Below are 27,752 nucleotides of genomic sequence, written 5' to 3'. Positions count from 1 at the left end.
GAAGTCTATCAGAGAAGTAGTTGGTGAACCAGGCGAGGAAATCATTTGTGAAACCAAGGCTGTCGAGTCTACCGATGAGGATGTGGTGATTGACAGAGTCGAAAGCCTTGGCCAGATCAATGAATACGGCTGCAAAGTAATGTTTCTTATCGATGGTGGTTAAGATATCGAGGAGAGTGCACAGTTGTGAACATCTAGTGGCCAAAATCTAAATTGCACCTGAGCTGGAATAATACATTATGACCTTTCTCTTGCATTTCAAAGATGGTACAAAAGAATAATCAAAAAGTTATTTCTTTGTATTATCTTTTACCAGATCTAATGTGCAATATTCTGCTACATTCCTTTCACATTTCCACAAACTGCAAAGTGTTTTCTTTCAAATGGTACCAGGAATATTCATATCCTTGCTTCAAGGCCTGAGCTACAGGCAATTAGATTTGGGTATGACATTTTAGGTGAAAATTGAAAACAAGGGCCCAATCCTTGTTTTAAAGGTTTTAAAGACTGTTAGAAAAACATTCCAGGTGAAGCTGGTTGAGAGAATGCCATGAGTGTGCAAAGCTGTCATCATGGAAAGGGTGGCTACTTTGAAGAATCTCAAATATATTTAGATTTGTTAAACACTTTTTTGGAAGCTGTTTTTCAGTCTCTCGGTCCCAGCTTTGATTCACCTGTACTGACCTTGCCTTTCGGATGACAGCGGGGTGAACAGGCAGTGGCTCGGGTGGTTGTTGTCCTTGATGATATTTTTGGCCTTCCTGTGACATCAGGTACTGTAGGTGTCCTGTAGGTCAGGTAGATTGCCCCCAGTAATGCTTCGGGCAGACTGCACCACCCTCTGGAGAGCCCTGCGGTTGCAGGTTACCGTACCAGGCAGTGATCGACAGGGTCCTCTCAACTGTGCATCTGTAAAAGTGGGTGAGGGTTTTAGGTGCCAAGCCACAAATCTTCAGCCTCCTAAGGTTGAAGAAACACTGTTGCACCTTCTTCACCACACTGTCTGTGTGGGTAGACCATTTCAGATCGTCCGTGATGTGTACTGCGAGGAACTTGAAGCTTTCCACCTGCTCCACTGCGGTCCCGTTGATGTGGATAGGGGTGTGCTCCATCTGCTGTTTCTGGAAGTCCACGATTAGCTCCTTTGTTTTGTCAATATAAACCCTAGGTAAAAGTGGCCAATTTGCAGTGTACCATACACTGCTGGTTCACCCAGCCCTGTACGGTACACTGCTGGTTCACGCATTCTCTCTTCTGAATAAAATCACAACATTCGAAAGACAGAAATCATGACAAAGATATTAACTATGTCAGTACTGTATATGTTAAATGGAATTAAGGGAAAACCAGATACATGCACAAATATTCCCACACACCTATCTTTTTAGACATATCAGATTCCACAAACACCTCATGTTAAAGTTTAAATGCTGAGGTAAACACAGATTGTCAGACTCTTTAAAATAAATTGAAATAATTACAAAAAAAGCGTATTCTTTTTTATTTCACCTTTATTTAACCAGGTAGGCTAGTTGAGAACAAGTTCTCATTTACAACTGTGACCTGGCCAAGATAAAGCAAAGCAGTGAAACACAAACAACAACACAGGAGTTACACATGGAATAAACAAACATATAGTCTATAATAAAATAGAAAAGGTCTATATACAGTGTGTGCAAATGAGGTAGGATAAGGGAGGTAAGGCAATAAATAGGCCATAGTGGCAAAATAATTACAATATAGCAATTAAACAATTAAACATGGCAATTAAACACTCTTATTCAGAAGGGTTCTATGTAGAACCACTCTTGCCTTCCAAAGAATCTTCAAATAACCATTTCTTCCAAAAAGGTTTCTTCAGATGAAAACGGTAGAAAAAAAATGGTAGAACCCTATCCCTCTGCAAGTAATCCTTTCTAAGAGTGTACACACACCCATGAGACAGCCAGTGGTTGTATCATATTTTCACTTACAGTTCAGCAGCAGCCCAACTGTTTTATGTCCCCCATCATCAAAAATAACTAGCTAGCCAGCCAGCCAGCCAGCCAGCCAGCCAGCAAGCCAGCCAGCAAGCCAGAAGATTGCAAAAAGAAGGTAAGTTGACAGCGTAGGCAGGGAATTTCACGACAGTTGGGAGATCGAGTACTTGTTTGTGGACCATCGTTTGCCAAAAGACTGTGGCAGTAATGAAAGAATTTAACATAAGGTGCAATTATGGGACAAAACACTGACTTGAATAGACATCAGAGGCTACAGAAAGTGGCAGAGTTAAATAAGGGCCTTGTACAACAGCAGACTGTTTTCAAATCACAGAGTGATGCAGCAGTATAGGCCAGATTCTACCTAGAATGAAATAGCTAAATCAGGCTGACCATACCAAAGGTGATTATATGAAGCAGTGCATGGATAAAGTTAGCAAAGTAGTGGGCACAGAAAAAAACGCAAGCATCTGCAAATGTCAGCCTTAGGAGAAATACAGTGGCAGATTGCGTGGATGAGCTAGCCAACAATCTACAAGAGCAGCTCGCTGAAAAAGCTAAATACTATGTAGCTTACAACATTGCTGTTGACGAGAGCATGGTTGCTACAGACACTGCTCAGAATGTCAATTTTCATGCCTGGGAGGGATTCGTTAGTGAAGAGCTTTTGGGTGTTAAATCAATGCATGGCACGACCATAGGAAATAATTTTTCAATAAGTTGAGAAATGTGTAAATGACCAAGTTACAATGGGATAAACTTACTGGACTGACAACAGATGCGGAACCTTATATGTGCGGTGGGAGGAGCGGATTGGTTGGGAGGATGTGAGAGAAGATGCAGGAGGAGAATTGCCCCGACGAGCTGACAACATATTACTACTGTATTATACATCAGGAGGCACTTTGTGGTAAAGTACTAAGGACGGGGAACTGTAACAAAAACAGTAAACTTCATCAAGGCTAAGGGCTTGAACCACCATTCAGTTTCAGTCATTTCTTGGCGAGGTTCATTCAAAACATCAAGATGTGCCCTTCCACACAGCGGTGCGTTGGCCAAGTTGGGGTAAAGTGCTGAAGAGATTTTTTTTGAGCTGTGTGAGGATATTTGTTGTTTCATGGAGAACAAGGGGAAAAACATTACTGAGCTCCTATCCAGCCACTAAAACAGCTCTCAAACCACAGCAAGCAGATGTTGCTAATAAGAAAACTGTGCTGGGTGTGTCTCTCTCTCTCTCTGTGTGTGTGTGTGTGTGTGTGTGTGTGTGTGTGTGTGTGTGTGTGTGTGTGTGTGTGTGTGTGTGTGTGTGTGTGTGTGTGTGTGTGTGTGTGTGTGTGTGTGTGTGTGTGTGTGTGTGTGTGTGTGTGTGTGTGTGTGTGTGGAGTTCAAAGACTCAGAAGGAAAGCTATAATCCCACCCTACTGTCTGTCTGTGACCCTTCCAATCTCACACAGCGCTAATTCAGGAGACCCCTAGCCTCCCCAGTCAACATTAAACACATCAGTCCTCTCAAGTCTCACACACTCATTTCCACACAAATTTTCCAATTGTATAAGGATAAAATACCTGTTTCTGTGGGTGATTACAACACATATTAAAGCCTTGATTAATAATGGTACCGCCGGCCTGGGATTTATAGTTACGGGAAAAAACATGGCTGTGCTACAACGACCAAATGAATGTGAGAAAAACCAGGCTAGAAATGGATGAGGCCAAAGATGCTTAACAGTTATGCTAGCAAGTGAGTTACGTTAGTATTTGATGTTAATCGTAGTCCTACACAAGGTAAAACACATGGTGTGTATATTATTACTTTTAAAAGTTGTATTATATTCTATGTAAAAAAAAAATATATATATATATATATAACTGAAATGTATCATCAAAAGATAAGAGTCTTGCGGCACACCCCATTAAAGTCTGCATGGTTCAATATGCAAAGAACGATTTCTCAATACTCATGGATGTCCTAGCATGGATGTTAGGTGTAATTTGGAAAGGTTAGTAAGATAAATGAACATCACTCACTGCTCTAGGTGGTGGCAAGTCTGGAAGACTCTTCTGTGGGGCAGGGACATGTTTTCCTGCTCTCCCATTGGCCAGGGCATCTGGTGTGTTGTCTGGTCATTTTGACACAAAAGAAGAAGGACATTAGATGAAAATCAACAATGGCCATCAAAAGGAAGATAGGCAGTATTCTTCTTTGCATTTGTGAAATGACTAAGAGAAACATAATATTAAAATCAGGATAAAAACAGCATGCCTTTTGTAAGGCCTTAATCTTTTTCACTAGGTCTTAAAGGACTTTACTTTATATATGGGATTGTCTTCCCCTTTGTAATTTATATTGAACTATATAACCTTCCTTCTTAAAACACCAATGTGTCGCATACACCTGGGTGATGCATGCTGGTTACATTAGCCTTCTAGCCAAAATAACAATGTTAACATTTTGCCTCACGTTTGCCTAATAGTTATTTGCCTATTTCTCTGTTCATTATGACAGTGAGTCCTTGTCTCTAAGCTACTGTATGCACATGCCAAAACAGCAGTCTTCCCCTCTCGACAGACATTCCACCTCTCAGCATGTAGACATCTGGGTTGTCATAGGAACCCAAGCAGAGTGCTTTATACTGGACACCTCTCGTCGTAAATTCACAGAGTCACTGAAAGTTACAGAAATTACATTTAAACAACTCTGCAGAGCTCACAAATTCAATACATCTGGCTGTTATCACTAAATCACTATGCTGTTGACATAAACACATTCAAACCCTCATATTGAGTTTCAAAACAGTTGGTTGAAAGAAAGGCTTTCTGTCTCGCCATGTGGGTACATGAGATGCAAGTTAGACAAGACACCCAACATGACAGGTATTCCCTTTTGTGTCCTTCAAAAAAAAGGATCTCAATGTTTCCATACATATGCAGTCTTTAGTCTATGTTATAATAAACACCCTTCCCAACCCCTCCATTCAAATAAAGAAAATGGTCTAGATGTTTGACATCTTTTTGATCTGAGAACACCCTTGTACTTGGGGTGGCTATAAAAAAAGCCTGTGGCTTTACTGGCCTTCGGTGTGGTAGATGTGTGTTAAGTCTAGTGTTTAGTCTGCTCATTTTTTATCACAGTCCAAACGAAATGGCTCGCCTCAGGTGGTGGGTTTGAGAGGGGGGACAAAGAAAGAACTACTGAGAAATACACAGGAAACGAGTGTGTGTGGGGGAGGGGGAATGGTGTGGAAATGATGTTTTCACACTCCTAAACACCACTGACAGCTACTGTTGGAAACTTTGTTTAGTCTCACCTGTGGAAAGTGTGATGTAGCCTATCAAGCACATAAAACCTGTGATTGAATGGTGAACCTGATAGGAGCAGCAATACAATTTTCCAGTGGTTTAAGAAGAGCACAGTCCCAACAAAACAACCGTGACTGTGTTTTACGTGCATAATTCTGGGTTTTCACAGCGAAACTTGGTTTATTGATTGACATTAAGCAATTTTATTCTATGTTACTCTTATTTGTGAGGGACTGTGACTTGAGTTAAAGCCAGACCTGGGTTCAAATACGTAGGTCAAATACCAAAAGTGCAAAATTCAAGCTAAATTAAGTGCACCTCAAATATTGGATTATGAAAGTATGTAAAGCCTCATAAATACTAATTTACGATGTATGAACCAAACAAGTACAGAGTGCTACACCATCAAGCAGGTTCCACCTTGTAGGAAACAACCTTTGAACTCTCACCTCTGTCAGCTTTGTCCTGACCCTGCCCAGTCACAATGACTTTGTTCATGTAGATGTACTCCTCATCACCACCACCACCACCACCTGAAACATAGCAGTTGAGAGAAAACAGTAACATCAAATCAACATGAGAAATATACTTCATTATGAATGCTGCTGATACAACCTACTTCAGAATAAATTTTTGAATGAACAGAATCATGCTATGATACTGTACATTGTGGCAGCCCAGGGAAGTCAGCAGTGAAACTCAAAATAAAATAAGATTCACAACAAAGTTTTAATCAATTACTGAGATTAATAAATTACTATTGAGATTAATACACTGATAGTCTATCAACATTTCTACTATATGACAACATTCCAAAATTCACCCTGAACAAATATACATTCTAGTGAGATCAAAACCTATGGATAAACAGAGATAAAAAAAAATGTTTTTAAAGGTTATTATTCCCATGCACGTTCATGGTGCATTTATCAGACATGAGTCAGAAACTTCCCCTCTTTTTGAAGGTTGTAAAGATCACAGGCCTGACTTACACTTTCTGATCCTACTATATCTGTTTGGATCAAGGGTTACACATCATGTAAAGACTACACTATGGCCCTGTACACACTCAAGTTGTACAATTGAAGTACAACAGATTTGGCAAACATGTAGTGATACAACAAGATAGTTGTTCTGCCCAAACAAATAACTACAAAAGTTTTGTGGGGAGACAGTTGTGGAAGTATTTCTGTATCAGCCACCACACCAGCGGTCACGAGTCATGAAGGCAGTCAAATTCAACATGACCGTTTAGTACCACAGTAATTAGACGTCTCCGAGCTCTGATGCTGCTGCTGGTCATTAGTAGCCTACCAAACTTGCTAACTGCTTGGTACTCAGCACTATATTGTCCTTCTAAATCACTCTGACATCAATGCAAATGTATACAGAAAACTAATCAAACACCATACGAGAGCCCAATGAGCTCCTGATGCGCAACATTTCTATAGGCTATGCAATTGTGGGAGAAAACAGAGTGATGGCATCTATTAAAAAGAGGAGGATGCCATCAGCTTTCTATAGGCTAGGCCTACTATATTTATTTCTCAACTTTCCTAATATTAAGCGCATTGCTCATATTTACAACAGGAGAACAGCCTACCTGGCTGGCATGAAAATAAACTCTGGGAAAAAGCATCCTCCATTCGCTATTTAAATGCATAGATGGCATGGATTTTTCCCACTGCCCCTGTTACAATACAGGTGCATGATAATGGTAAATTCTAAATCAAAACAAATTTCACACATATATTTTTTAGTAAATGGAAAGACAAGATTAAATCAAACATAGGATAATATTGTCACCCATCAGACTATCACTTGTGAATGACATATTAACACTTGTGAATGATGCCCAGCATAAGAAACCATGCCTTTTTGTTGGAATCATAGTCGCACACCTCATGTAGCCTAAACCATAGGTCTGTATGTTTTAATAAGGTTTGTATCGCAACTAAAGTGGCCAAATAACTTCTTAAAATTAAACACATTAATCTACTTTACAAGGGATGTAGAGCCTAACTGGCATATATAAGCAGCGCGTGAGTTTCTAGTTTGGGGAAGATCACTATCAAATGCACCTTTATAATGAAAGCATTACATGCATAATTGCATTTGCGGTAACTTTTGATAATGGTGTTTTCCTCTAATGGAATATTTGTGCCTAAAGCCTACTACCATGTGTGCATTGCTGCGCTTATAATGTGAGGAAATAGCCTAAGAATTTATCAACGTTTTAAGCTAAACTTTCTGATCTGCTTTTTTTATGCTAGTGGTTGTATTCATTTGGGATCTATCGCATCCCACAACTGTCCCAGACTATGTTTGGAATATTTATTTCTCGCACAGAATAGAACATGTCAACTTTTGTACTATGGGGGATACAGTGCCTTGCGAAAGTATTCGCCCCCCTTGAACTTTGCGACCTTTTGCCAAATTTCAGGCTTCAAACATAAAGATATAAAACTGTATTTTTTTGTGAAGAATCAACAACAAGTGGGACACAATCATGAAGTGGAACGACATTTATTGGATATTTCAAACTTTTTTAACAAATCAAAAACTGAAGAATTGGGCGTGCAAAATTATTCAGCCCCTTTACTTTCAGTGCAGCAAACTCTCTCCAGAAGTTCAGTGAGGATCTCTGAATGATCCAATGTTGACCTAAATGACTAATGATGATAAATACAATCCACCTGTGTGTAATCAAGTCTCCGTATAAATGCACCTGCACTGTGATAGTCTCAGAGGTCCGCTAAAAGCGCAGAGAGCATCATGAAGAACAAGGAACACACCAGGCAGGTCCGAGATACTGTTGTGAAGAAGTTTAAAGCCGGATTTGGATACAAAAAGATTTCCCAAGCTTTAAACATCCCAAGGAGCACTGTGCAAGCAATAATATTGAAATGGAAGGAGTATCAGACCACTGCAAATCTACCAAGACCTGGCCGTCCCTCTAAACTTTCAGCTCATACAAGGAGAAGACTGATCAGAGATGCAGCCAAGAGGCCCATGATCACTCTGGATGAACTGCAGAGATCTACAGCTGAGGTGGGATACTCTGTCCATAGGACAACAATCAGTCGTATATTGCACAAATCTGGCCTTTATGGAAGAGTGGCAAGAAGAAAGCCATTTCTTAAAGATATCTATAAAAAGTGTCGTTTAAAGTTTGCCACAAGCCACCTGGGAGACACACCAAACATGTGGAAGAAGGTGCTCTGGTCAGATGAAACCAAAATTGAACTTTTTGGCAACAATGCAAAACGTTATGTTTGACGTAAAAGCAACACAGCTCATCACCCTGACCACACCATCCCCACTGTCAAACATGGTGGTGGCAGCATCATGGTTTGGGCCTGCTTTTCTTCAGCAGGGACAGGGAAGATGGTTAAAATTGATGGGAAGATGGATGGAGCCAAATACAGGACCATTCTGGAAGAAAACCTGATGGAGTCTGCAAAAGACCTGAGAATGGGACGGAGATTTGTCTTCCAACAAGACAATGATCCAAAACATAAAGCAAAATCTACAATGGAATGGTTCAAAAATAAACATATCCAGGTGTTAGAATGGCCAAGTCAAAGTCCAGACCTGAATCCAATCGAGAATCTGTGGAAAGAACTGAAAACTGCTGTTCACAAATGCTCTCCATCCAACCTCACTGAGCTCGAGCTGTTTTGCAAGGAGGAATGGGAAAAAATTTCAGTCACTCGATGTGCAAAACTGATAGACATACCCCAAGGGACTTACAGCTGTAATCGCAGCAAAAGGTGGCGCTACAAAGTATTAACTTAAGGGGGCTGAATAATTTTGCACGCCCAATTTTTCAGTTTTTGATTTGTTAAAAAAGGTTTGAAATATCCAATAAATGTCGTTCCACTTCATGATTGTGTCCCACTTGTTGTTGATTCTTCACAAAAAAAATACAGTTTTATATCTTTATGTTTGAAGCCTGAAATGTGGCAAAAGGTCGCAAAGTTCAAGGGGGCCGAATACTTTCGCAAGGCACTGTAAGTGAAATAATTTCTTTGTTAACCACTCAACACAGAATAGCCGCATCTGCTTGCTCCCTCAAATCGTTTGGAGAAAATATTTATATTATTTGTTCAATTGTATTCTTCATACTATAAAATAATAAAATAATATAAAATAATGCCATGGAATTATAAGCTAATCTTGTCAGCTAAATGAACTAGTGTAGCCCACAGCTAGTGTAGCCCACAGCCATTTGACATTGCCACATCAGGACAACTCAAGAGTATACTATTATTTTCTTCTGAAATAGACTACATTTTCTTCAAATCATGCTTCTTCAGACCTGTCTAAAATAATGGATTTATTGTGAAGGTGTAGGCTATATTACATAGATTTATTCAACTTTTTAAAATAGCTTGTAGGCTATGTGTGGAAGCCTGGAGATGCTAAATGTTTTTATGTTAATAAAAGTTCAAATTACAGTGAGATCAACAGTTATTTGCTTGACAATCACCAGCTAACAAAATTGTGTGACCGCCACAGCCCTAATCACAATCAATGTCAAATGCATTGTACATCAGTTGTCAAATGCTTTGTACAACACGAGTGTCTGCGGGGGCTCTGAGGAGAAAGAGTCACATACAAAGTATACGATAAGGGTTTTTTGAGACGGGGATAGTCGGTTTTGGCTATTGCAGTGTATACTCTGAGAAGAAAAGGAGTCTCGAAGAACCTTTTGGGATTCAAAATGATGATGTCACTGTGGGTGAACCTTTTCGAATCAAAAAGGTTCCTCGAGGGACCCCTCTAGAAAAAGTTCACATTTGTAAAGGTTCAAACAGGAACTTCTTTTGTGAGGAAAGAGGTTCAAATTTGAACCTTGATTGTAATATATTATTACTGTCATTGACATGGTTATTATTGTTATTATTATAGTAAATGCATTACATTAGTATTTTAATATCATAATAACTATCAATATATTGTAACAAAATGGTGACTATTGTAATGGAATACTACTTTGCCCTTTAAGTTCACATTATGTCAGCCTTTAACCTTTAAGTAGTATGTAGCTTGGTCTTGGTGGGACAGCTCTCTTCTATCCATTGCTTCCGTCTTTGATTGGTCGACTTTGTGGAGGGGAGGAGCGTGGTTGGCAAAGCATTTGTTTATAGGAGTAGTGAATAGATATTTTTCTGTTGAATTTCAAGTCAGCAGGCAGATAAATAGAGGTGGAAATATGTCAATCATAGATATATCAATGATTGTAACCTTTAATGACTATACAACTGCACACATGAACAGGAAAGACAATTACTCTCACGGATGGCCTAAATTAAGTTCTTGAAAGCCATGCCCCCAATTAGCCACGCCTTCAGTCTTCTGACATGTACAATATATACACTTTATTATAAATAAACATCAACTGCTAATAATAAGCCAGGAAAATCCATTTAGAAATTCAATTTAATTACAGTTAGACAAGCTACTTCAGTCCTTGACTCCATTGCTGAGTCTGACAGGCAAATCCAAAATGAATCCAAAATGCTATTAAAGCGCCACCGAAAATGTTCCTCCAAGAACCCTTTGCTACATTGAACCATTAAATGATCCTCCAAGAACCCTCAACTAACCAAAGGTGCAAATATGATGTCATTGACTAGCAATGGTTCCTTGAGAAAGTCCAGGGCTCCTTGAGGATCTCCAGGGATCCTCAAGTCAACCTTAATTCTAAGAGTGTAGCCTGTTTTGTGAATGTTCTAGAAAATCAAATTGTACTTATCACATGCGCCGAATACAACAGGTGTAGACCTTACAGTGAAATGCTCACTTACAAGTCCTTAACCAACAATGCAGTTAATAAACATAAATGTGAAGTAAAAAATAGATAAGTAACAAATAATTAAAGAGCAGCAGTAAAATAACAATAGCAAGGCTATATACAGGGGGTACCGGTACAGAGTCAATGTACAGGTTAGTCGAGGTAATTGGATCGCAGGAAGATTGGCTCCAGTAATGTACTGGGCCGTACGCACTACCCTCTGTAGTGCCTTGCGATCGGAGGCCAAGCAGTTGCCACATCAGGCATTGATGGAACACGTCAGGATGCTCTTGATGGTGCAGCTGTAGAACTTTTTGAGGATCTGAGGACCCATTCCAAATCTTTTCAGTCTCCTGAGGGGGAATAGGCTTTGTCGTGACCTCTTCACAACTGTCTTGGTGTGTTTGGACCATGTTAGTTTGTTGGTGATGTGGACACCAATGAACTTGAAGCCCTCAACCTGTTCCACTTCAGCCCCGTCGATGAGAATGGGGGCGTGCTCTGTTCTCCTGTAGTCCACAATCATTTCCTTTGACTTGATGAAGTTGAGAGAGAGGTTGTTGTCCTGGCACTACACGGCCACGTCTCTGACCTCCTCCCTATAGGCTGTTTCATCGTTGTCGGTGATCAGGCCTACCACTGTTGTGTCATTGTCAAACTTAATGATGGTGTTGGAGTCGTGCCTGGCCATGCAGTCATGAGTGACCAGGGAATACAGGAGGGGACTGAGTCCACACCCCTGAGGGGCCCCCCATGTTGAGGATCAGCGTGGGAGGTGTTTCTGTCCCAGGATCCTTAGCTTATTGATGAGTTTTGAGGGCACTATGGTGTTGAACGCTGAGCTGCAGTTAATGAATAGCATTATCACGTGTTCCTTTTGCAGTGTGGAATGCAATAGAGATTGGATCTGTTGGGGCGGTATGCAAAATGGATTGGGGCTAAGGTTTCTGGGATAATGGTGTTTGATGTGAGCCATGACCCCCATTTCAAAGCACTTCATGGCTACAGACGTAAGTGCTATGGGCCGGTAGCCATTTAAGCAGGTTACCTTTGTGTTCTTGGGCACAGGGACTATGGTGGTCTGCTTGAAACATGTTTGTATTACAGACTCAGTCAGGGACAGGTTGAAAATGTCAATGAAGACACTTGCTAGTTGTTCAGCGCATGCTCAGTGTCCACATCCTGGTAATCCGTCTGGCCATGTGGCCTTGTGAATGTTGACCTGTTTAAAAGGTCTTACTCACATAAACTATGGCGAGTTGGTGATCACACAGTTGTCCAGAACAGCTGATGCTCTCATGCATGTTTCAATATCACTTAACTTGAAGCGAGCATAGAAGTAATTTAGCTCATCTGGTAGGCTCATGTCACTGGGCAGCTTGCGGCTGTGCTTCCCTTTGTAGTCTGTAATAGTTTGAAAACCCTTCCATATCCAATGAGCATCATAGCCGGTGTAGTACGATTCAATCTTAGTCCTGTGTTGACTCTGCCTGTTTGATGGTTTGTCAGAGGGCATAGCGGGATTTCTTATAAGCTTCCGGGTTATCGACAGCTTGACATTGACAGCTCTACCCTTTAGCTCAGTGCGGATATTGCCTGTAATTCATGGCTTCTGGTTGGGGTATGTACGTACAGTCACTGTGGGGACGACGCCATCGATGCACTTATTGATGAAGCCAGTGACTGATGTGGTGTACTCCTCAATGCTATCGGAAGAATCCCGGAACATATTCCAGTCTGTGCTAGCAAAACAGCCCTGTAGCTTAGCATTTGCTTCATCTGACCACTTTTTTATTGACTGTGTCACTGGTGCTCCCTGCTTTAATTTTTGCTTGTAAGCAAGAATCAGGAGGATAGAATTATGGTGAGATTTGCCAAACGGAGGCGAGAGAGTGCTTTGTATTCATCTATGTGTGTGGAGTGAAGGTGGTCTAGAGATTTTATTCCCTCTGGTTGCACATTTAACATGCTGGTAGAAATGAGGAAATATGGATTTTAGGTTCCTTGCATTAAAGTCCTTGGCCACTAGGCGCGCCGCCTCTGGATGAGCGTTTTACTGTTTGCTTATGGCCGTATACAGCTCATTGAGGGCGGTCCTAGTGCCAGCATCAGTTTGTGGTGGTAAATAGACAGCTATGAAGAATATAGATGAAAACTCTCTTGGTAAATAGTGTGGTCTACAGCTTATCATGAGATACACTACCTCAGGCAAGAAAAAAACTTGAGACTTCTTTAGATTTCGTGCACCAGCTGTTGTTTCCAAATATACACAGACCACCACCCATTTCTTCCCGGAGGCAGCTGTATGTTATTCAGGTCGTCGTTCAGCCACAACTCTGTGAAACACAAGATATTACAGTTTTTAATGTCCCATTGGTAGGATATGTGTGCTCGTAGTTCATCCATTTCATTATCCAATGATTGTAAGTTGGCTAATAGGACCGATGGTAAAGGCAGGTAACCACTCGCTGTCGGTTCCTTACAAGGCACCCAGACCTACGTCCCGATATCCCCATCTCTTTCTCCTGCGAATGACGGGGATGAGGGCCTTGTCGGGCGTCTGAAGTAAATTGTTCATGTTCGACATGTGAAAGAAAAAATCTTCCAAGTACGGTGTCGCTGCCCTGATACCAAGTAGCTCCTTTCAGTAATAAGAGACAGGGGCAGAGACATTTTGAAAAAACAAGTTACAAATCACGCAAAAAAACACACACAATATCACAATTGGTTAGGGGACCGTAAACGGCAGCCACTCCTCTGGCGCCATTATTATTAACTATTAGAACTGTTATGCTTGATGATTTTGATATCAGGATATTGGTTATTGATTAAAATATCTCAAATGTAATTCGTACTCAACCTGGTTAGTGAGTTGGGTAACAATTCTCATTTGCAATGATGATCTGGCCAAAATAACAAACAACATATAAAAGATAATACAAATGCACAAGTTTGGGTCATTATCCAGAAGATATCATATAAAAAGGGGATAATGAGTTGAGCCATAGAACTATAATTATTAATGGCTAACAAGTTCAAAAAAACACTGTTTATTTTTCCAAAATGATCCCATTCTCAAATATATATTTGACAATGATCTGACTGAGGCTGTACCAAGAGAATCACAGAGAAAAACCTAGGACTATGATTTTGGTGTAACTCCAGTAATACATACTCTAGTATATATAAATATCAGGAGAGAAATATAACAGCAGCAGAATTAGACTATGTTTTCCTGGTACAGTGAAAACAGATTTGGAGGATGGAAATGAATGCTATTTATAAGCAGCTACTCAAAGGAAGTGAAAGTCCCAGGAGGATAAAAGCAGCCTTGGAAAATGATAGTTTGGAGCCAGGGGAGGAAGTAAGGAGAAGCCCAAGACCAGAACATGGAAACACACCACTCTGTGAGAGATACAAACTACTGAGGAGAAAAAAACTATGGGTTACAGTATGAAACCCCAGTTCTCTGAAAGACATGAGGGAAACATCTCACTATGGGACACGCCCCTTTTGTGTCCTATTTACTGAAACTTTATTCAAATCATGCCTAACAGACGCTTTGTGGGTGTGAGCCCCGCATGTATATATTGCACCCACAATGCTCTTGTTTCCTCATTCAACAAACTACCTCTTCTACGAGTCGTGCAAGAGAGGCAATCTGGTAAAATGTTTCCCTAATCTCCTTCACAGAACCTGGATTGCATACCGTAACTCATAGTTCTCTAACAGTCGACTCAATTTGACATCTCACTACGGGACACTTGCAAAACGTCCCGATTGCCATTAGCCCTTTTCCTGAGAAGTCTGTGTTGGTGTACTTGCTAGTGAACCTGATTCATCCTACTCAGCTCCAGCACCAATGACTGTGTGCACCAGGGATGGCACAGTGACACCCAGGCAATAGAACCTCACAAAGGTGTGAGGGAAAGCCCAACTAGCCTGCACACAAATTTCTGAGACGGAGATATCAGTGGCTCGACTAGGCTATTATGAGTCATGGAAATGACAAGGAATGAACGCGGAATTAGGACGTATCATAACCTTGGAATAGTTGGAGGCAAACTGAGTGCATGAAGGTTGAACCGAGAGCACATGAAGGTCGCTAACGCGCTTGGCATTGGCCAAGGCAAGCAACTGTCCATTTTATAAATAAAACAACAAACGAAAGGGGTGAGCCCCAATCGTCGTCTCACCTAATCCTACATGGCAGGCTGAGATTGCTGCCAAGTAGACCTTAACACTGGCAGGGCTATCAGGATAAGGGCAAGATTGTTTGCTTTCACTGTCAAGAGTGGTGGGAATCAGGTCCAAGGGAGGGAAGGCGTACAGAAGCCCGTCTGACCTCTAGTGGGTTAGCGTGAGGGATGTTGTGATCTCTCATTGCAAGGAATAGGCAATCCTTGTGGTTTACTGTCCTTCAGACGCTTGTTGAGGTGCCGTAAATCCTTAGGCTATGCTAAAACCCTACATCCCATCCCAAGATCTCCGTTCCACCACCTCAAGTCTCTTGGCCTTCCCACCCTTACGATGGCCCTCCCACCCCTACCTCCTCTCAGCTCAGTCCAGAGGTTTCTAGCCAGAACCGCATGCAGCGCTGTTAAGCAACGGGCTAGTTAAAAAAACTCACCAGATCAGCTAGCTAACTACGGGGGGGACCGACAGACAGCTAATGACCATGAGTAGAAGTAGTGAAAACTAGTGGAAACCTGCTATTAGTGGGATGCTAAAATAGGGCTGGGAAATATTTCCAAAATATCATATCACGGTATACATTTTTTTGAAAATATGATGGTATTTGACAGTATTTAATGTTTTTGAATAATACAAGTTAAACATGTACTGAATGAATTCTGTGTTACTCTAAATACATACAATCTAAGTGATTTCAATGAGTCTTCTCCATTCTGATTGTTTTATACTAATTTCGAATCTACCATGCAGGGCTAAACTATATGGGCAAACAATCTAGGCCTTATACATATATATATATTTCCTTTTTACCCCTTTTTCGTGGTATCCAATTGGTAGTTACAGTCTTACAGGTACAGACAGTGTCAGAGTGCATGCACCAGGCCCGCCACAGGAGTCGCTAGTAAGCATAGGACAAGGACATCCCGGCCAGACAAACCCTCCCCTAACCCGGAGGGCACTAGGCCAATTGTGCACCACCCCATAGCTCTCCCGGTCACGGCTGGCTGCGACAGAGCCTGTACTCAAACCATGATCTCTAGTGGCACAGCTAGCACTGCGATGCAGTGCCTTAGACCACTGTGCCACTCGGAAGACCCCGAGGCCTTATTTTTTACCAAATGTTGCAATTGCAATTTCACTTGCAATTTAGAGCAAAACATTTGGGTGAACTGTTGGAACCATGGAAATATAATGATTAATCTAATTCTACAGTTAGAAAATAATAGTGGGCACTTTGAATACAGTGTTGTTTAACATGACAATAAAATAAAATGCCAGGGAGGAGATCTTGTGACAGGGTAGGAACCAAAGTGTTGATAAGTGTTTCCTAGGGGACCCTATAATCTTCAATTGAATGTTCATATTCATGCTTCGCAAATTCCTCTTTGATTTAGAAGATTCTGTTGCACAAACAACATGCTGATTTCAGTCTACACAAATACTGGTATTATCAAGCTGTATAGCTAATTATGCTTGTGCTGACTCAGTACATATATTAGCTAGCTAGCTAGCTAGCCAGCCAGACAGCTAACTAGTGATTAGCATAGAGGCTCCACTTGCTAAGAATAGACATACTAGCTGTTTGCAGATGTAAGAAACACAAACTAATAGTATAATTATAGAACCCTACTGGATTTATATTAAGAAGCAATGTGAAAACAGCATCATTGTTATCAACATTGTTGCATGTGCTGCATTGACCATGATAAGTACCTGAAATGTAGCGTCTGTAGCGCTACATTTTGTAGCGTCCGAACGTTTTGACCTGCAAACTATGGAAAGGGGAGACTCACGATGGTGTTCTCTGTTTTGCTGTACAATCCCCACAAGTGTCAAGAGACTTGTTTGTAGTCGGTACAGTCAGTGTGGCAACTTCTGTTTGATAGCTTCCGAACCGTTTGGGCTAAAAACTAATAGGAACCTCTGTGGAAAGGGGATATTATCAAGAACACGATGGTTTTCTATGCTCTATGACCCCCCACAAGTGTCATGGGACTCGTATGAAGGTAACCGGAACCGGATCATAAAAAGCAATATGAAAGTATGAAGGTAGTTTTGTGCCTATCCCCAAAAAAGGGGTTACAGTAAATGTGCAATATATATATATATATATATATATATACATACAGTGCCTTGCGAAAGTATTCGGCCCCCTTGAACTTTGTGACCTTTTGCCACATTTCAGGCTTCAAACATAAAGATATAAAACTGTATTTTTTTGTGAAGAATCAACAACAAGTGGGACACAATCATGAAGTGGAACGACATGTATTGGATATTTCAAACTTTTTTAACAAATCAAAAACTGAAAAATTGGGCGTGCAAAATTATTCAGCCCCTTTACTTTCAGTGCAGCAAACTCTCTCCAGAAGTTCAGTGAGGATCTCTGAATGATCCAATGTTAACCTAAATGACTAATGATGATAAATACAATCCACCTGTGTGTAATCAAGTCTCCGTATAAATGCACCTGCACTGTGATAGAGGTCCGTTAAAAGCGCAGAGAACATCATGAAGAACAAGGAACACACCAGGCAGGTCCGAGATACTGTTGTGAAGAAGTTTAAAGCTGGATTTGGATACAAAAAGATTTCCCAAGCTTTAAACATCCCAAGGAGCACTGTGCAAGCGATAATATTGAAATGGAAGGAGTATCAGACCACTGCAAATCTACCAAGACCTGGCCGTCCCTCTAAACTTTCAGCTCATACAAGGAGAAGACTGATCAGAGATGCAGCCAAGAGGCCCATGATCACTCTGGATGAACTGCAGAGATCTACAGCTGAGGTGGGAGACTCTGTCCATAGGACAACAATCAGTCGTATATTGCACAAATCTGGCCTTTATGGAAGTGGCAAGAAGAAAGCCATTTCTTAAAGATATCCATAAAAAGTGTCGTTTAAAGTTTGCCACAAGCCACCTGGGAGACACACCAAACATGTGGAAGAAGGTGCTCTGGTCAGATGGCAACAATGCAAAATGTTATGTTTGGCGTAAAAGCAACACAACCCATAACCCTGAACACACCATCCCCACTGTCAAACATGGTGGTGGGAGCATCATGGTTTGGGCCTGCTTTTCTTCAGCAGGGACCGGGAAGATGGTTAAAATTGATGGGAAGATGGATGGAGCCAAATACAGGACCATTCTGGAAGAAAACCTGATGGAGTCTGCAAAAGACCTGAGACTGGGACGGAGATTTGTCTTCCAACAAGACAATGATCAAAAACATAAAGCAAAATCTACAATGGAATGGTTCAAAAATAAACATATCCAGGTGTTAGAATGGCCAAGTCAAAGTCCAGACCTGAATCCAATCGAGAATCTGTGGAAAGAACTGAAAACTCCTGTTCACAAATGCTCTCCATCCAACCTCACTGAGCTCGAGCTGATTTGCAAGGAGGAATGGGAAAAATGTTCAGTCTCTCGATGTGCAAAACTGATAGACATACCAAGCGACTTACAGCTATAATCGCAGCAAAAGGTGGCGCTACAAAGTATTAACTTAAGGGGGCTGAATAATTTCACGCCCAGTTTTTCAGTTTTTGATTTGTTAAAAAAGTTTGAAATATCCAATAAATGTCGTTCCACTTCATGATTGTGTCCCACTTGTTGATTCTTCACAAAAAAATACAGTTTTATATCTTTATGTTTGAAGCCTGAAATGTGGCAAAAGGTCGCAAAGTTCAAGGGGGCCGAAGACTTTCGCAAGGCACTGTATATGAGTATCAGTCAAAAGTTGACACACCTACTCATTCCAGAATTTGTCTTTATTTTTACTATTTTCTATATTGTAGTATAATAGTGAAGACATAAAAACTATGAAATAACACATATTGAATCATGTAGAAACCAAAAAAAGTGTTAAACAAATCAAAATATATTTTATATTTGAGATTCTTCAAATGACCACCCTTTGCCTTGATGACAGCTTTGCACACTCTTGGCATTCTCTCAACCAGCTTCATGGGGTAGTCACCTGGAATGCATTTCAATTAACAGATACAGTACATTTTTGTAATGTCTTTCCCACTTAATGTGTTTGAGCCAATCAGTTTTGTTGTGAGAAGGTAGGGGTGGTATACAGAAGATAGCCCTATTTGGAAAAATAACATTTCAAGAACTTTGAAAGTTTCTTAAAATGCAATCGCAAAAACCATCAAGCACTATGATGAAACTGGCTCTCATGAGGACCGCCACAGGAAAGGAAGACCCAAAGTTACCTCTGTTGCAGAAGATAAGTTATTTAGAGAACCAGCCTCAGAAATTGCAGCCCAAATAAATGTTTCAGTGGTATGACTTAAGAATTCCTGTACACTAGCAGAACCCATCCAACTTGAAGGAGCAGAAGCAGTTGTCTTGAGGAAAGGGCAAAACTCCCAGTGGCTAGATGTGCCAAGCTTATAGAGACATACCCCAAGAGACTTGCAGCTGTAATTGCTGCAAAAGGTGAGTCTACAAAGTATTGACTTTGGGGGGGGGGTGAATAGTTATGCACGCTCAAGTTCCCGCTTTTTGTCTTATTTCCTGTTTGTTTCACAATAAACCATATTTTGCATCTTCAAAGTGGTAGGCATGTTGTTTAAATCAAATGATACAAAATCTATTTTAATTCTAGGTTGTGAGGCAACAAAATAGGAAAAATGACAAATCCAGCCATATCCAGGGCAGCAGGAAGCATTAAGTCCTCCACAATAGTATGGGGCTTAATCAAATCAAAATAATTTATAAAACCCTTCTTACATCAGCTGATATCTCAAAGTGCTGTACAGAAACCCAGCCTAAAACCCCAAACAGCAAGCAATGCAGGTGTAGAAGCACGATGGCTAGTAAAAACTCCCTAGAAAGGCCAGAACCGAGGAAGAAAGCTAGAGAGGAACCAGGCAATGAGGGGTGGCCAGTCCTCTTCTGGCTGTGCCGGGTGGAGATTATAACAGAACATGGCCAAGATGTTCAAATGTTCATAGATGACCAGCAGGGTCAAATAATAAAAATCACAGTGATTGTCGAGGGTGCAACAGGTCAGAACCTCAGGTGTAAATGTCAGTTGGCTTTTCATAGCCGATCATTCAGAGTATCTCTACTGCTCCTGCTGTCTCTAGAGAGTTGAAAACAGCAGGTCTGAGACAGGTAGCACGTCCGGTGAATAGGTCAGGGTTCCAAAGCCGCAGGCAGAACATTTGAAACTGGAGCAGCAGCACGGCTTAACTGTCCTAGCCACTCAGCAGCTCACTATATAAGACACTCCTAGCCCCTTCTTATTAATCTGTTGCTTTTATACATGTCTTACTACTCGAAAGTCGTCTTAATTCTCGCTCAAAAACACCCGTGGCTTATTTTTTCAAATTGGCATGTTTTGTTTCTCAATGTCTGCGCAAGAGTAAAGGTTTCATCGAGTTGTGAGATAGTACTTTAGCACATATAACACACTGTGGCTGAGGAAAGGCACTACTCCCAATATAAGTGAACCCCAAATCAATGTAGTTCTCATCATATTTGCACCTCTTCGATGGTCCATCGTCCCTGTCGGTTGTTCTGTGCTTTCCCGGGTAAGGGGGCAGTAGCTCTTTGGCTGCATCAGATTCACAACTGTGAGTGTCCATGCTAGCTGGGCTAACAACAAATGTAGAATTACTGATGGTAGCATTGGATGTGCTCATGGAAGCAGAACAATTTGTGTCGTCGACAGGTGCAGGTGTAGTACTGCTGGTAGTAGCAGTACCACCAGTAGAGCTGGTATGTGTCTCTATGCACGCCGGCCTTACATTTTTACTAAATGGACAGTTTTTGTATACGAATATATATATATATTTAATGTGATTCACATTTTTATCTGGCGTACCCCCGATGGCATTGCGTGTACCCCTGATTTAGACAAATCAGGATTTCGCAGGGGTGGGCATCTTTCAACCTTTGGAAGGGGAGGGGTTAATTTGGCCGATAGACTACCGAGAGGATTTCAGGGGAGGCGGTGTGGTCTTCGCAACTTGCACTAGGCCAAAAATCTCAACAATCCCCCAGAACCAAATCCAGTAAATCACGTGACAATCTGGTTCTGGATTTCGAGATTAGCAGGAGACCCCCTAGCAAGCATGACCCCATTGGCCCCATGTGGGTATTCAGTGGCCATGGGCTAGCTCACACCACCCCAACACAGGTGAGCCTACACCAGCCCAACACAGGCTAGCCCACACCAAGCCCACATCAACCCAACATGGGCTAGCCATTCACAAATTGTGGGCACGCGAGTTAAAGTGCCTCCTAAAGACACGATTGACATCTGGAAAAGAGGGTAAAACAAAAAATGTTTTATGTATTATTGTGATTTTTCTTGCTCTTACTTCATAATATAGCCTAATATTCATAATCTTCTAACTCAGGATATATGGCTGGCTGGCTAGTGGCTTGTGTGAATATTTTAGTATATGGTGGTTAGCTAGAGTCTAGAGTACAGTGTTCAGTGCTTAATTTGTAAATCGGGAGGTGACGAAACAAAAAGTGAGCACGAGAAGGGACTGACCTGGGGAGCTTTGAGGTAATAAAGCATTGCATGCATATCATTGCATTTGCATTATTTTTTTATTTCACCTTTATTTAACCAGGTAGGCTAGTTGAGAGCAAGTTCTCACTGCGACATGGCCAAGATAAAGCATAGCAGTGTGAACAGACAACAACACAGAGTTACACATGGAGTAAACAATAAACAAGTCAATAACACAGTAGAAAAAAAAGAAAGAGTCTATATACATTGTGTGCAAAAGGAATGAGGAGGTAGGCGAATAATTACAATTTAGCAGATTAACACTGGAATGATAAATGATCAGATGGTCATGTGCATGTAGAGATACTGGCGTGCAAAAGAGATTGCATAGAGCATTAGAGTAGAAGAGCTTACAGAAGTTGCATACATTGGGCAATGTTTCAGTAGCCTAGGGTCCGGGAAATATTTCTCTTTCAAAATGCTTTTCATGCAATTCTACATCATTTTACACCTTTACTGTTTTAATACTGAACAAATGATTGAAAGAACAAGCTACTTTAACACTGACAAACTGAGAATCTGAGATCAATAAAAACGACCTCATCTTGAATCCATCAATAGCCTAGGCCTAGTTGAGCGGAAACATATTGTACAAGTCCTAAAAAAGCTTTCCAGTTTCACTGACACCCAATGATGCGCGGCTCCGGCTGAAAAAAATAAGACTATAATCTGTCTGCTGCAGACTACCAAATAATAGTTTCAGCTTCCAACAGGCCTATTTTTTGAAGGACTTATACAGGATACTAACCTCAACATCAAAACCTTCTTCCAATTCAGATGGTCAGATGAAGCAGATGCTAAACTACAGGACTGTTTTGCTATCACAGACTGGAACAAGTTCCGGGGTTCTTCCGATGGCATTGAGGAGTACACCACATCAGTCACGGGCTTTATCAAAAAGTGCATCGAGAACGTTGTCCCCACAATGACTACATACCCCAACCAGAAGCCATGGATTGCAGGCAACATTCGCACTGAGCAAAAAGGGTAGAGCTGTGGAGTGCAATCTCTATTGCACTCCACACTGTCCTTTCCCACCTGGACAAAAGGAACACCTATGTGAGAATGCTATTCATTGACTACAGCTCAGCGTTCAACACCATAGTACCCTCAAAGCTCATCACTAAGCTAAGGATCCTGGGACTAAGCTCCTCCCTCTGCAACTGGATCCTGGACTTTCTGACGGGCTGCCCCCAAGTGGTGAGGGTAGGTAGCAACACATCTGCCACGCTGATCCTCAACACAGGGGCCCCTCAGTGGTGCGTGCTCAGTCCCCTCCTGTACTCCCTGTTCACCCACGACTGCATGGCCAGGCACGACTCCAACACCATCATTAAGTTTCCAGACGACACAACAGATCACCAATAACGCCAGATCACCAATAACGACGAGACAGCCTATAGGGAGGAGGTCAGAGACCTGGTCCGGGTGGTGCCAGAATAACAACCAATCCCTCAACGTAACTAAGACTAAGGAAATGATTGTGGACTACAGGAAAAGGAGGACCGAGCATGTCCCCATTCTCATTGACGGGGCTGTAGTGGAGCAGGTTGAGAGCTTCAAGTTCCTTGGTGTCCACATCACCAACAAAATAGAATGGTCCAAACACACCAAGACAGTCGTGAAGAGGGCACGACAAAGCCTATTCCCCCACAGCTGCAACATCAAGAGCACTGGTTGCATCACTGCCTGGTACGGCAATGGCTCGGCCTCCGACTGCAAGGCACTACAGAGGGTAGTGCGATCGGCCCAGTACATCACTGGAGTTAAGCTGCCTGCTATCCAGGACCTCTACACCAGGCGGTGTCAGAGGAAGGCCCTAAAAATTGTCAAAGACCCCAGCCACCCCAGTCATAGACTGCTCTCTCTACTACGGCATGGCAAGCGGTACCGGAGTGCCAAGTCTAGGACAAAAAAAGCTTCTCAACAGTTTTTACCCCCAAGCCATAAGACTCCTGAACAGGTAATCAAATGGCTACCCAGACTATTTGCATTTTGTGCCCCCCCAACCCCTCTTTTACGCTGCTGCTACTCTCTGTTTATCATATATGCATAGTCACTTTAGCTTTACATTCATATACATACTACCTCAATTGGCCCGACCAACCAGTGCTCCCGCACATTGGCTAACCGGGCTATCTGCATTGTGTCCTTAATAAATAAGGCTACCAAACTGCTAGGAAAGAATCTGACAGAAACTAGCACTGAAGTGTGAAGTGAAAGGTGTGAAAACTCTTGAGCCTAACAATGGCAAGAGTTTCACAGCCCCTCCCAACCCAAATGCAGAGGCTTTTGAAGCCCCCTCCATCTGCGCAGAGAAGATATCCTCCTCAGAATCCCCAAAATACAACAGCCATAGGACAACTTTGTTTGGACGTTGTAAAGGACCATTTGCAGACACTGAAAGGATATAGCTAGCTAACAACCTCCTTTTCCACGTGGAAAAGATGGACAAAGACTTGCTATCATGGCCGTCATTGAAAATAAGAATTTGTTCTTAACTGACTTGCCTGGTTAAATAAAGGTAAAATAAAATAAAAAAATCTATATTAGTTAGCTAGATGGGATTTTCTACAAGGAATCTGCCTCCTGAAAAAAAAGCTTCTCTCAAGTGGGTGTGACAGCTACTCCAGTTGCCTGTTGTACTGCTGCTTGGATTCCACCTGGCAATCTGTTCATTGACTGCTCTGGCCTGTCTCCCCCTGTCTGGTATAGGTACCCTCGCCACACTCCCCTTTCTGTCCCGAGCTTTCGCTCGCCTCCAGCACACATGCACTGTTGAGGCGAGTGACTCTGAACTTACAATGGCTAGCCCCAAGTTGTTATATGGCTTGTTTACCCAACCGTGGGACAGTCTATGTTTGTTCATACACTCAAGACTGTCTATTGGTTACACAAACTCTTGGCCTCCCATCCTACTCTAACCACCTCTCGCCAGGTTTGTATTCATGTTACCTGATGAAATTGCTGTGCAATATGATCTTGTTGCCATCTAATGCACATGCACATTTTAGAAATCAACACTGCAGAGCTCTCCCTGTCCTCTGCCGTGCCCTGATTTGTATTACTGCTGATTATATCTGGAAATGTACATGTACACCCTGGCCCATCTACTGTTGCTAGCCCCAATTCTGATTTATGCTCTGATATCTGCTTCACTGATCCCTGTTCTTGTAAAAGCCTGGCTTTCTTAACATTAACACTAGAAGCTTATTACCTAAAATGCATCAATTGAAAGTGTGGGTTCACAGCTCCAATCCAGATATGTTGGTCATTGCTGAGACTAATGAGACTGATTAAGAAAGAGTGTTTTGAACACTGATGTTAACCTTTCTGGTTTTAACCTTTTTTGGCAAGACGGATCTTCCAAAGTTGGTGAAGTGGCAATCTTTACAAAGGAACACCTTCAGTGCTCAGTTGTCTCCACCAAGTCTGTCCCCAAACAATTTGATTTGCTGGTTTTACACATTAAACTTTCAAATAACTCTTTGTTGACTGTTGCTGGGTGTTATCAGCCACCCGAAATGCCCTAGCTCTCCTGGTCCCTTACACTAAGTCTGAATTTGTCCTGCTAGGTGACCTAAACTGGGACATGCTTAAACCACCAGGCCAATTCCTAAAGCAATAATGGGACTCCCTACATCTTTCTCAGATTATTACCAATCTCACAAAGTATGACTCCAAACACCCAGAAAAGGCAACTCCCCTTGATGTTATCCTTACAAATAATCCTTACAAATAATCCTGATAGATATCAGTCTGGTGTTTTTCTATAATGACCTAAGTGATCACTGTTTTACAACCTATGTTCATAAAGGCTACTCAATGAAACAATCTGTCCTGACTTGTCCTAAATGTTTTCTAAAAAACTTTAATGAGCAAGCCTTCCTTTATGATCTGTCCTCTGTAAATTGGTATAAAATCAGATGAATCCCCTCTGTCGAAGATGCTTGGACCTTCTTTTTTGATATTTCCAGTGGTATCGTTAACAAATACGTGTCCATAAAGAATTGAGAATTAAAAACAAGTTCAGTCCCTGGTTCGACTGTGATCTGGCAGAGTTACAACACCTCAAGTATTCCATTTGGCAAATCACTCGACACACGCATACTCAGGCTGATTGGCTCTCGTTCAGGCAAATTAGAAATAAGTGCACTCAAGCTATCCAGAAGGCCAAAGTTAGTTACGTTAAGGAGCAGTACTCTCCTTATGGGTCTAATCCCAAGAAGTTCTGGAAAACAGTTAAAGAACTGGAGAATAAACCCTCCTCACAGCTGCTCATGTCCCTTAACGTTGATGATGTGGTTGTTACTGACAAGGAGCATATGGCTGAGCTCTTTAATTACCACTTCATTAAGTCAGGATTCCTATTTGACTCTGTCATGCCTCCTTGCCCATCATCTCCCACCCCTTCTAATGGGACTATCCCCGATGCTCCTCCTTCTTTTCCCCCTCCCACACTACAAAGTTTCTCCCTGCAGACGGTCACTGAGTTCGAGGTGCTAAAGGAGCTCCTTAAACTTGACCCCAAACAAAACATCTGGTTCAGATGGTTTAGACCCTTTCTTCTTTAAGGTTGCTGCCCCCATCATTGCCAAACCTATCTCTGAGTTTCCCCATTACTTGGAAGGCAGCCACGGTGTATCCTTTATCTAAAGGGGGAGATAAAGCTGATCCTACTGTTATAGGCCAATTTCTATTTTGCCCTGTTTATCAAAAGTGTTGGAAAATTTTTGTCAATAATCAACTGACTGACTTTCTTGATGTCTATAGTATTCTCTCGGGTATGCAATCTGGTTTCCGCTTAGGTTATGGATGTGTCACTGCAACCTTAATGGTCCTAAATGATGTCATTCTATGTTGTGCTGCTATTTTTATTGACTTGGCCAAAGCTTTTGATAGGGTAGACCATTCCATTCTTGTGGGCCGGCTAAGGAGTATTAGTGTCTCTGAAGGGTCTGTGGACTGATTTGCTTACTACCTCTCTCAGAGAGTGCAGTGTATAAAGTCAGAACATCTGCTGTCTCAGCCACTGCCTGTCACCAAGGGAGTACCCTAAGGCTCAATCCTAGGCCCCACGCTCTTCTCAATTTACATCAACAACATAGCTCAAGCAGTAGGAATCTCCCTAATCCATTGCATACTACATGCACGTTGTACATTCAGATTCACAGAACCAAACACTCAGCTTGTGAACAGGCAAGGCAGGCAACTGCTTGTGGCCCCAGGCTGTTAGGGGGCTCCTTGTGGGCTGACAAACTTTACTCCACAGCAATGTCTCAAAATGTGGCAACCGCAGTGACTGCAACCCCCTCCCCATTAAAAAGTCAATGGACGATTTGCAATGACATCTCAGTAGGAAACCTTCCTAAAGGGGAACATGAAGAGAAGGGAAACTAAAAACAAATATTCTCTCAGCTCCAACGTGACAATGGTGTACGCTAGTGAAGAGGCGAGGGTAAGAAGACCGTAAACAAACCAAGTACAGTCTGCAAGCATTGCTTTGCCACTGTCGGCTACTCTAGTGGAAACACTTCTAACATGATGTGTCATTTACGTCACCATCACCCAGCCATATCCCTTTCAGGTGCAGCTGGAGCAAGGAGAGTCCACTCGTTAGCGAAAACACAACAAATCTCTCACTGTTGCCTTCTAACAACAATTTGAGACAAATTCAGAAAATCATAAAGAAATAACGAAAGCAGTGGGAGTATTCATAGCCAAAGATTTGCAGCCCTATTCTATTCGGTGGTTACTGACTCAGGATTTCGTCAGCTGATAAAAAAAAAAAATGTTTTACCGCGTAACAATGTCCCCTCCTGCACACATTTCAGCAGCAACGTAATTCCCAAACTCTATGAAACATCACGGAGAGAAATTGAAAATGAATTGACAGACACCCTATCTAACTCTCTCCACTGATAGTTGGACCGCCAGA

General features: G+C 41.8%; 1 protein-coding gene across 3 annotated transcripts in view; it reads right to left on the bottom strand.

The window, feature by feature from the left end:
• afap1l2 (actin filament associated protein 1-like 2) overlaps positions 1–27,752 on the bottom strand; it is a 140,888-nt gene that overhangs the window by 89,957 nt on the left and 23,179 nt on the right. For 2 of the 3 annotated variants that reach the window (XR_010455486.1, XM_064964699.1), the window contains exons 3-4: positions 5,729–5,812; positions 4,008–4,099 (exon numbers count right to left, since the gene is read on the bottom strand). Coding sequence is in view for 2 of the 3 variants with exons in the window: in XM_064964699.1 (XP_064820771.1) it covers positions 4,008–4,099; positions 5,729–5,812 (176 nt within the window). In the remaining variant the exon portion in view is untranslated. Of the gene's footprint in view, positions 1–4,007; positions 4,100–5,728; positions 5,813–13,282; positions 13,361–27,752 lie in introns of those variants that run through there. The other variant, XM_064964700.1, reaches the window with a different exon arrangement.

Source organism: Oncorhynchus masou, unplaced genomic scaffold (assembly GCF_036934945.1).
Source record: "Oncorhynchus masou masou isolate Uvic2021 unplaced genomic scaffold, UVic_Omas_1.1 unplaced_scaffold_24___fragment_4___debris, whole genome shotgun sequence".
Taxonomy (NCBI): domain Eukaryota; kingdom Metazoa; phylum Chordata; class Actinopteri; order Salmoniformes; family Salmonidae; genus Oncorhynchus; species Oncorhynchus masou.
Note: the sequence above shows the minus strand (reverse complement) of the source record. Positions and strands in the feature narration are given on the sequence as shown.